Source organism: Aptenodytes forsteri, unplaced genomic scaffold (genome assembly GCF_000699145.1).
Source record: "Aptenodytes forsteri isolate BGI_AS27 unplaced genomic scaffold, ASM69914v1 Scaffold28, whole genome shotgun sequence".
NCBI classification, from domain to species: domain Eukaryota; kingdom Metazoa; phylum Chordata; class Aves; order Sphenisciformes; family Spheniscidae; genus Aptenodytes; species Aptenodytes forsteri.
In genome coordinates, this window is record NW_008794368.1 from 485,020 (window position 1) to 496,480 (window position 11,461).

At 42.2% G+C, this 11,461-nt stretch overlaps 1 protein-coding gene across 1 annotated transcript; it reads right to left on the reverse strand.

The window, feature by feature from the left end:
• Window positions 1-895: 895 nt before the first annotated feature.
• Window positions 896-10,174, reverse strand: KIAA1024L (KIAA1024 like). Its single transcript, XM_019474013.1, has 3 exons — window positions 9,956-10,174; window positions 1,883-2,128; window positions 896-1,075 (listed from the first exon to the last, which is right to left on the reverse strand). The coding sequence occupies exons 1-3, from the start codon at window positions 10,118-10,120 to the stop codon at window positions 896-898; spliced, it is 591 nt and encodes a 196-aa protein (XP_019329558.1). The 5' UTR covers window positions 10,121-10,174.
• Between the last annotated feature and the right edge of the window lie 1,287 nt (window positions 10,175-11,461).

The following is an 11,461-nucleotide window of genomic DNA, read 5'->3' on the forward strand; positions in this document are numbered from 1 at the left end:
ACATTGGAAGAGGCTGCCCAGGGAAGTGGTTGAGTCCCCATCCCTGGAGGTATTTAAAAGATGTGTAGATGAGGCGCTTAGGGACATGGTTTAGTGGGCATGGTGGGGTTGGGCTGACGGGTGGACTCGATGATCTTAGAGGTCTTTTCCAACCTTAATGATTCTATGATTCTAGTACTTCACCAATTTTGCTCCAGTTTTTGATGTGTCAGATTAAAAAAATACTGGCACTCCATCTTTTGGGGTTTGGGGTGACAGAGATGCTACATGTTCAAAGAACATGACACAGGGATGAAGAAACCCTGTCTCAGGGAATGCTTTTGATAGAAGTTCAACAGTCTATTTTTTGTTTTTCTTCTCTGAAAAAGATAAGGAAACATTTATGCACGTAAGCTAGCTTTTTACTAAGTGCTGCATCATTGCAGCAATGCACTCAGTCACTAAGTAATACGTAAATTTTTGCTTTATTCTTTCAGATATCTTGAATACTGCTTTATCATACTTTTCTATATTCCAATAATAGCCATCATAAAAAGATGAACGGGATGGTAGGTGTTTATTAGAACAAATAGTCAGCTGGTTGTCTGTACATACTCTGTGTACCATACCACACATACTGACTCAAATCACTAGTCCAAAGAAGGCGGCACTAAGAAAAGTAGCATATTTATAGTTTTCTTTTTTAATTATGCCCATAAGAAGACATTCTGCCGTGCTCAGAGTATTTGTCTCTTTTCAGCATCAATTCCTTATGCTGCACAGGAACATTGTAAAATAGTGATGTCAAACAAATTGTATTTGTGACAAAAAATTGGAATTCAAATAAAACAAGGGAGGGGAATAGCTTAATAAAAATATTTATTGAAAAAATTCCCATCAACAGCATTTGGCTGTACTAAGTAAGTAAAATACTGAGCGTGACTATGGTAATCAGGATGCAAACAGCTAGTACCATGAGCAGGATGATTTGGCAACATTTGGAATGCTTTTTTTCTCTCTCTTTCTTTTTTAACAAGGTATCATACCCAGGAGTATAAATATCCCCCATCCAGAACTGTAGATCATTAGGATTTTCCTAAAAGAAAAATCAGAAAATGAACTCAGTTATTCTGTCTTGCACATAAAGTCATTAGAACATAGCCAGAAGTATTTTGGCTATCATCAGATAGTGATTAATGAATTTAAGGCATCACAACACAAATGCAAGAAACTTTCACTTGAACATAGGTTGCACTACTTGCCAGATGCTGCACATGTTCCACTGGGGAAAATTAAAACCACACTTTTCAGCCAGGAACCAAATGTAGGACACCAGCCATTGAAATGTGATTAAAAAACCCAGAATAAACCATGTTGTCTTCTCAAGAAGAGATGTCAATTTGTAAACACAGATCTGGGTCCTTTCCAAAAAAGGGAACAGCAGAAAAAGACTCACAAATGTAACCCTAAAAGTGATTTGTGCCAACCCACAGGCAGGCAGGATCTTGCATAGTGTGCATAAGGCTGAGAAAATGTATGTTATTTGGTAACAGAATGATGTTATGAACAGTTGTTAAAGTGGGCACATAGTATTTAAGTGCCTCGTTTATAGTTCTTCCCTATAAAAACAGGGAAGCTGAGTTGCGGGGTGTTGCGGTTTAAGACTTTCTGTAGTCACAGAAGTCGTGTTCTGCAGAACTGAAATTCCTGGAGTCTAACCAGATACGTAGACTTCTTTTCCTGATCAGACTCATGTTAGTGTCATGTCTGTACCGGAAAATACGTCCATATTTACTTCTGGAATCCCACCAAAAGAACCAAGTGGTCTGCGCAGTGGTTCATGCACACACCACACAGCTCATAGCAATTCACTTTGCCCAAATGCAGTGCAACAGCACATTACCTTTATGTGGCTGGCCAAATTAGAGTGCAGCGAGTGCCTGTCATAGTCTTGCACAGTCCAGGAAGGGGTCTTTTTCTTCTCCTCCCAGTCGTCATCCGTCTGGATATCACTATACAAGGGGTTGCTTTTGATTGTGGATTTCAGGGTGATGGGTGTAATGTATTTCCCAAGGGCTTTGTCTGTCATTTCTTGACTGACCTCGTTTGAGTCTAAGCCCGGCAGCTCAGTGACATTTCTCTTTTCTCTCTGTAAGGCACAAGTTAGATCAGAAGTTGGCTTTCATCTTCATTTACCTATGACACAGGTCCCCTTCCAGAGTTATCATTTGTAACACAAAAGAATAATTTTTAAAATTACACATGCAACAATTTTTCTCATCTGGCAAACATCTACGGTGCAGTAAGGGAGCCTGACTGGTCGCTCCGGGCAGATTTATTCCTTCTGGGGAAAGCACGTGGGTACAATCTGAACATTAAACTCTTTTGCAAATGTGAACTGGCATTATAATGCCTGCTGAAAGAAAGCCTCTGCTTTAGCAAAACAGTGCTATGGGAGCACGACGGTAGAAGATGCAGTTCTGATGAAAGCCATGGGCGTATGGTGCAGAAGTAGAGCTCTAAGGACAAAGCAGAACAAAGCGCAGGGGGTAATGGTGTGTAAGGGACTGCCTTGACTGGAGCTGCACCTCTGACAGCAGGGGTATGATTTGCAGTTCTGTTCACGCTGTTGAATGCTAGACTGATGTCAGGATGTCAAAGAGGCCCTTCATTCAACTGAGGGAGAGTCCTTAATTTGGGCATTGTCAGAACTCAAAGGTAATTAAATATCTGAGCAGTCTCCCAGCAACAACAATCGTTAAATCGTACCTTTTAGAACAGGGGAGTGGCAAGGGAGGAGGATGAACAACCCTGGTGGGATCACATTTTTGGAGAACTCACAAGCTGCTGCTTAACAAAGCACTAAGAGCCTCTTCAGGAGCCGGTAAGATGGTAGTTACCATATTTTTTGATCCGTAATTGCATGGATAAATGAAATCAGACTCTCCAATTCAAGCTGTTCAACATTTTGGTTCACCACAACCTTCTGTTCCCGAGACTTTGAATTAATCTGTCACCGATCTGCAGTTCCGGCGGTGCATCAGCTTCCCGAGAGACCTGCTTCTGGCACAGCCCTTGCCTCACTCGAACACCTGCCCGTGTCTCAGGACTGCTTCTACAGAACCATCACAGTGCAACTTCAGCTTTCCTCATTAGCAAACACCACTTCCCCATTAGCACCTTTGTCCTTAGGAACTTTATGTTAAGACAAGGGGAGCCTTGGCCTGACCCGGTGACCCTGCAGCAGGCATGCTGGGAGGGGGGCACACCCCAGCCCTCTCCCACCCTCAGAAATCACAAAGGTGTGGGCAGAACCCACTGCCAGAATCCCATAAAGTGAGTGCACATCATAAACAGCTGGGACCTGAGAAACTTCCTTCCATGAAAGGACGTCTTTCCCAGGATGTTTCACTAATATTGAGATCTCCAGCCATTAAGGTGCCACGGGCTGGACGGACTTCAGCAGCCAAAGGGTTCGCTGCTGCTAGGGACACGTCCTGCTTCTCCTTCCACCTTTCTGGTGGGAGCCCAGGGGATCCCACCTCCTCCCGCACACTGGCTCTGGGAGCTGCTCGGATCCCACATCAGCCAGTGCAGGTCCCTAAGCTGATGGCACACTGCTGGCTTTTTCTGCTTGAGTAATTTTCTGCCCGCTTCGTGGTCTGGTGAATCCACTTTCAGTGGAAGCCAGCTGCTACATGTCATCGCCTACTTTATGCCTCGGTGCCTGTGCAGATGCATAGACATGTGTGAGTTTGCCTGGGGCAGGCAAGTGTAGAAGGAAGCAGGAGGACTGGTTTCCTTCTGAAAGGAAAGGTCTAGAAGAGAAAACAACAGCCTTTGCCTAAGAAACCCTAGGAGGAAGCATCATGCTGGCATTCTTATCACTAAATCATGCACAAGTGACTAAGCATGTTTCCCATCAATAATTACCATTAGTAGGTGGGTGGATCCTCAATGCCCTCCCAGTCCCTCTGTTAGTTCATGATTTCCATATGTAATTCCTCAGCCTTCACATATCCCCTGACAATATTACTCTTTGCATTACAGCTGGCACTGAAGCCCTCTGGGTTGTACTGGCCAGATTTCAGCCGAGCTGGTCTTTTTAACTGTCTTTTTTTTTTTTTTTTTTTTTTTTTTTTTTTTTTTTTTTTTTTTTTTTTTTTTTTTTTTTTTTTTTTTTTTTTTTTTTTTTTTTTTTTTTTTTTTTTTTTTTTTTTTTTTTTTTTAATTTCTTACTTTTTCTTACTTAAAATTTGTCACTGACCTTAATGATGCTTCCCTCAGGCTTGCTAGATAGTTGATCTTGGAGAACATTTTGTTGAAGAACATGAACTGTCTCACCAGGGGATGCTCAGTCTCCCTAGGCTAAAATGTTGTGAAAAGAATGTGACTTGACAGTAATTTCTAAAGCTGTTTTAAATAAAATGCTCCAAAATTTGGAATGGATGGCATGATGCAAAATTTGTTCATAGAGTGCTTTGTGGCAAAACTTTTTGCCCCTTCCGTCTGGAGTACCTTCCTTTTCACGGGCATGAGTACAGGAGAATGTGGTAGCCTGGAGCAGAGGTAGAGAGGGAGTAGGATGGAAGGGGCAACAGGGTTTTACTGTGAGAACTGGACTGGAATTTGGGGTAGGAGATAGTTTGCAGTAGTTTTAGAGAACAGACATTGAAGTGCCAAGCTATTTGGGAGAATACACTTGAGTGCAGGCAAATGCTTGATTGTGAAACTTCTGCAGTAGATATGTCCTAGAGACTAGTTAGGGAAAAAGAAGGACAGAAGCCTGAAGCACATGTGGGGGAAAAAAAAAAAGGTTTAGGTCCAAGAAATGATACAGAGAAATATGAAGAAGATTACATGAAACATATGCATTTATAGAAGCAGAGAAACAGAAGGAGATTAGATAATAAAAATATGCCTGCTAGTATTAATTCTAGCAAAAACTACATATTTTTTTCTTTTAAGATTCAAAACATCTCCCAACAGTTTTCACAGACTTCTATGTTTTGATTCTGATTGATGAAGCAAATGTTCAAAGAAAGAGGAAAGTATTGTAAACTTAGGTATCCGTATGCGTTACAGAATTTATATGATACACACTGTGTCTAAGAAGCCAGTGTGAATGAGGGTGGAGCAGATCAAATCAGAGGCAATTTATGTTACTACTCATTGAATGGAAGGAGGGAACAGTAAATACTCAAAGCAGCAATAGGTATGAAGAACTCTGAGAAACTGTAGTTGAAATGTGTTGATGAAATACTCATTTAACAAGATGAAAAATGCTCAACTCTGTAAACATATAACTGTGTTTGATCTACATATAGCTCATGAGCAAGAAAGCTGCTATGATTTATAACTCGTGTTTCACTGAGAACAGTTTGTCCCGCTTTGATAGACCCAGAGAGCTGGCATGTACAAAAAGAGGATTCTGTAAAAAGCCTGAAGATCTGTAGAGAGTCAATGTTAGTTTCATCCCTGGGTCAAAATGTGCTTTCTCCACAGATTTTTCTTGCCAATTATTTCATAATGCAAATTATGCATACAGGTGCATTAAAATATATATAATTAAAAATTATAAATTAATCTATATTGCTAGGAAACATTTTAATCTCATTTTTATCTTGACTTCATCCTTTTGTTCCCACGGTTGTCACTGTTGTTAGCACTGAAACAACTTGTGAGTCTAACCATTCTTTCCTCAGTCTGTGATATGAGGCATCAAGCTAATCACGCACCAAAACCAGGACATCAACAGTTAAGGCTAGGCCTTGGTCTCAAGCCCATCTACCTGCAAGAAGAGAATAAAGAGACACCTAAAAAATTAAGGAAATTTACATCCTGGAAGTCAAATTTTTCTTTACTCCCCCCAAAGACAGTTAGTTCCTCTTGTCCCATGGCCAGCCATGGTCTCCAGCTGCGGTCGGGGGAGATACTCAATGAAAGTGACAAATGCTGTCGATGGGCAGCTACGCCTAAAAGTTTTAACCAGTGGAGTCTTCAAGAAATTTAGGGCCACCAGATAGTGCAGGATTTGTTTTGTAACAACCTCCTCAATCCTAGTGAAAGTGTGTAGCCGGGTGATTATTATATTTGCATGTAATTTGTTTAAGACTATGACCCTCTGTTGTGCAAAAGCCTTGTAACACACCCTGGAGGACTCTCCCAGCACTTGGAAGGGCATTTTTCTGATGTAGAGACCTGTTTCTAAGACAGACAAAAGGTCTGACAGGCAAAAAGCTGCTAGGTAGTAACCCAAAAATCCCTGTGATAGTTGTAACAACTGTTTAGGTATTGCTAGGCATTTGGTCAATAAAAAAAGCCCATTTATCAGGATAAATAATTATTAGCTCTTCAGAATTTCCTGAACAAATCTGATCTCATAGGGGATGCTGTAGAAAAGCAATCAGGAAGGCAAGGAGTAACTGAAGGTAGGTAAGCAGATCTGAAAGATGGTAGGGCAGACAGCTCACATCAAGGATTCCTGAGAATCCAAATTTTCTTATAAAAGGAACTGAAGGAGATCAGAATTGCTTGTCAGAGACATAAGGCAGCATCAGGAACTACAAAGCAACCTGGGAAGCCACCTGACATGGATAGGAAGGAGATTAGTAGATGGTTATAAACACTTAAGCCGAAGTGACAGGAATATTTAGAGAAAAGCAGGCATTCATACGGACTATTTTAATTGTGCAGCATTGAGAGCATTTCTGTCCTCATAATGAATTAAGAAAGCTGTTTTATCTGTTGTTGGTAATGGAGTTCTGCAGGGTTGTGAGTGCATTATATAAAAACTTCTGTACGGTGTCAGACCAAATCTCCTGCCAACCTTGCAGCTGGCTCTGCTTGTGGCCAGTTGCAGATGTCCAGGGAAGAATAAGGGAAAGAATGGAAGTATGTAACGCACATATGAGCCAGGGGACAAACAGGCGACTGTAACCCAGCACCTAACATAGGCAAAAAAAATCTCTTGTCCTGGTACACTGAGAAACAAGCAAAGGCAGGACACAGGCGTTAGCTCAGATGAGAGACCAGGAAGGGTTAGGAGTGCAGTTAGCATGATACCCGCAGGCCAAAATTTGTTCAGAGTTGTGAATTCTTAAGCAAGAGCAGCATGAGAAGAAGTAGCATGGTGTTCAAAGACCAAATGCTCTCTGCTGTCTTCCAGAAATAGGGAAAAAAGAGAAATACAAGCAGGAAAGAGATGTCCGAGAATTGCAGAAAATGACCAGGTAGACTACAGGGGAGACATGCACCCCGGATATCAGAAGCAGATATAGGGGATTAATCATCTGGTGTATGCTGAACAATAAAACATGTTGTGGGGCAGAGAGTCCAGTGGGACTGGAAATTTTCAGGGCAATCAGAAAGCGGTCTGTAGCTAGCCATTTGCAGGAGAAACAGTCCGTGCTCTTTATGCTGCTTTTCACAAGGAAGGGCCAAGATTCTTGGACTGTTTTCCGGTTTGTTTTACTCAAAGTAGACAATGAAAATATACACTAAGCAGGGAAGCTGTTCAGTTTGCCTGATACAGAAGAGGAAAGTAAGGAGAAAGAGCAGCAACTTTTTGGCCAGCAATAGGAATTGTCGTTATGTCAAGCTTTTTATAATGGAAATAAATTAAAAAACTTATAGGTGGAGAAAACACATAAGGGTTGAAGTGCACTTGGATTCACGTGATCTCATAATAAAGGTCTAGAAGAGACCACAAACACGCCACCGAGAAGTCACTTTACACGGGGAGCCCTGAGTAACAATAGTTTCTTAAAGAAAATGAATTTTTGAAGAGGGAATTCAGGCTACTCTCAAGGTTTTATGACTTTGGGAGTCTGTAGGTCACGCACATATGTTCTGAAATGAATTCTCCTCCCTTGCCCCCCCCCCGTCCGTTTCCGTTTCTGAATTAACTAACCCTTAACCCCATTAGCTCTCTCATCTTAAAGCAAAACACGTTATTCCTGCGCCATTAGTTCTCCACTGTGCCATCGTGTTTATTCTAATGTCTGGAACTCATCAGTTCTTTTCCCTTTATTTGATTGTCACGTTTCCGTTTGAATTAACTAACCCTTAACCCCATTAGCTCTCTCATCTTAAAGCAAAACACGTTATTCCTGCGCCATTAGTTCTCCACTGTGCCATCGTGTTTATTCTAATGTCTGGAACTCATCAGTTCTTTTCCCTTTATTTGATTGTCAGCAAAAGGGAAAAAAGGAGGCGAGCTCATAAGGGAGAGAGAATAAGGCACAATGAATTTTATCTGGACAGCTTGAATTCACTAATGACTACATTTAAAAATATAGGTTGTGCCCTAGGTTTAACGTTTATAAAACATACCGCATTGCAAACTGCATTTCTGCAGACATGGTGAGCACAGACATTTCCTTTGAAATGGCCATCCTGGGGCTGGGAACAGAGTTCCAGGAAAACCCTCTCGCTGGTGGTGAAGGGCAGAGCACAAGTCGAAAAAGCACAGGGCACCCCACACATTTCTAATCCTCCCGCAGCTCTGCAGCCCTGGCTCGGTGACAGTGCGTTCTGTTAAATGACAATAGGGAGAAGGATCCCTGCTGCGGAGGAGGCTCTGTGTGTGGCTGCCTCCCTCCTGCACAAAAGAGGGGCTTAGGTGGGGTGGGGAGTGAGGCCAGCATTGCACCATTCCCCATTGTTTGGGATCCCACAGGCTCCTTCCCTTGGTTAGGGCTCTTTGCATGGGAGACGATGGGCGACCGTGTGTCCCCCCCTCCCAGCTTTCCTTGGGGAATTGCCAGCAAAGATTATACAACACGAGCAGAGGCGGCTGGAGGCATTGGGGTAGGCAGAGGGAAGGGTGTTTGGGATGGGGAAGAGATTAGGGAAGGTAAGGGGGGGTCATGGAAGCGGGTGTCAGGAGGGGGAGGACTTCTGCATGTGGATGAGGACTGGAATGGACTCTGGGAGGGAGCGAAGGAGTTTGGGGAGCTGGTGGGGAGAAATGTCTGACAGGAGAGAAGTGCAACTGGAAGTAGCTGTGGGAGACTTTAAGGATGCTTCTCTTCCCCTCCCCCAGGCTGACGTTTTTTCAGCTCCCACTCCTCATTCCCGTGGGGAATTGGACCCCCACCCTAAGGATCGTCAGGATGCAGACCCTTCTCCATCCCTCCCCCCGCTGCCCCAATTGCTTATGTGTGTCTCCATCCCTTGACAAGAACCAGACCTTGGAGCTTTTGCTCATGCTAGGGGTGGGGAAGGCGAGGGGCTCCCCGGGCAGCAGGAAAGGAGCACTGTGGAGCAGCAAGTGGGGCCCAGAGGGGTGTGAGCTGATGCAGCTGCACTGCTGCTGATCCAGACATGAACTTCGCTGCTGCTGGCTCCAGGGCCTCTACTAGGCAGCGCACATTTACATTTTTACCAAGAAACTGCTGCTACCTCTATATAATAACCTGGATTAATACAGTTAGTATTAATACACTTTCAACAGCTGTCTGTCAAGATAACAGAAGGTCAAAGTACAATGAGGAAAACAAGGCAAAATAAAGAGAAAGCTACAGTGAACTATGTAGACATACATAAGCTCACGAGACACTAGCAAGAATCTCTGATGCTCTCTCTAATGTGCCTTTTCATCGAGTTTGAGGGATATGGCCTGGCTTTCAGATTTGTCTGGGTTTTTTTCTTATTTTGCCCCTTTAGTACAATTAATCAGTACTTGACATCAATAGACTTTCTGGGAAATGCTAAGAAAATGTTACAACGAGCAGTAGAAAGCCTAATGTACTGAAATAAAGTCAGCGGACAGCCCTGAAGAGAGTGACTCTTCGCTTGGAGCCTGATCCTCACTGAAGTCAACGGGAAAACTTACGGGGATATTAGTGATTCAGATTCAGAGATGCAGGAAGCTGAATCCACAGCTGAAGTCTCAACCTTATGTAATTTGTCTCCAGATCCCCAAAACGAGGTAGAAAAATCAGGAAAAATGTCAGCCTCTTTTGGACCTTACCTGCAAATAGACCCTGTTGTGCCACTGCTGCATGCCAGGTAAAGCTGCTTCTGGGAATTTTGCCAGGCTGGCTTGTAGAAAGGCAGAGTTTTTCACTAGAGACTTCACCTCCAGTTGCAGGAATTTATCGGGATGGTTGTTGTTTGGCAAAACAGAGAAGTCCATGTTTCTATCCTGTAGAGTAATAATGAAAACAGCCCCAGCTTCTGCTTCCTGGCTGTGCACGCTCTTTCTATTATTAATGACGTGAAGAAGGATACGACAGTTTCCTGAAACTGTATCTGACCCCTGTTTGGTGTCAGGCTCACTTATATCATATACCAATGATAAAAGATTGTTTAGAAGCAGCAGAGCAGACAGGACATGTTTTTGTAAGTGCCCAGCTTAAGTTTTCAAGTTCAAGGTCTATTTTGATAGATACATATGTGCTCATTAAAGCTAACAGAGTACCAGTGAGTAGATGCATGAGACACTTAAACGCATACCAGCACTTCCTCAAGTGACCTGCCAAAAATGTCAAGCTTACAATACTTCAAAGCAAGCTTTTTTCCCCAGAAAATTAGAAGCAGCTCCCAGTGCAAAGCAAGTCCTCCTTTTCAGTGGCAGTACTAAGAGGCTCCATTGTGCTGTGTGGGTTGGTACTCCTTACCATGACGGCTATGACATGCACTTCTTTAGGTTCAGGGATTTCTTTCACAGTAAATTCTTCTTGACCCTGGGAAATATTAGATTGTTTCAAGTAATTGGTAACAGAAGTTTTCAGGGAATTGATTCTGCTCGTGTTCAAGTGAATTGAAAAAACTCTTACTGCCTTGAATGGCGTAGTCTCAGTCCCTTCACTTTTACTTTTTCATTTTGAGATTTGGCATTTTCATCATCATTTTATAAGTCTTACGTTCATTTGACTTTCAGCTAATGAAATTCCTCTTCTCATGGCCATTACTTACAACCAGCAAAAGTAGTCTCCTCATTTTTATTTTAACCTCTTTTTTCAAACCTTTCTGTTTTACCAAGATATGTTTCATTTTTGATGACACTGCCACAGAGGATAGGTTTTTGAAAGTTCATTGTTTGAAATCCAGGAAAACCTATTTTGGATCAAATTAGTGCTGAGAATTAGGGCATCACAAAAATTTTATCTTTGTACTTAGACCAGAGAATCAGACCAATCTACTTTCCTTACAGAAGATTGCTGAAATTTGAAAAGAAAATAAAACCAGTAAACTACTTTTTACAATGTTACTAATGCATGATCCTAATGTAATAAATGAGTACTTCGATACACATATAAGTTAAAACCCTTATCTACTTAGAAAGCTCATGATTTTTCCTTGCATGTATTTATTGGTGATTATTTTACAGCATATCTGTTAAAAATTATTTATCTGTCAACTTTCAAGTAAATATTCATATTAGAATATTTGTGAGCAGCCACAAAAGAGACAGTAGTGACCGTGTTTCTGAGTGGATGTGCATCCTTCTGGGGAACCTGCTGCTACATTTAGA

Excerpts from the sequence above, each read along its gene's own strand:
- KIAA1024L (XM_019474013.1), bottom strand. The coding sequence starts at position 10,120 with ATGGACTTCTCTGTTTTGCCAAACAACAACCATCCCGATAAATTCCTG. Across the intron at positions 2,129-9,955 it reads ACAACAGGGTCTATTTGCAG|AGAGAAAAGAGAAATGTCAC; the intron begins GTAAGGTCCAAA and ends TGTGCCTTACAG. Across the intron at positions 1,076-1,882 it reads ATTTGGCCAGCCACATAAAG|GAAAATCCTAATGATCTACA; the intron begins GTAATGTGCTGT and ends TTTTTCTTTTAG.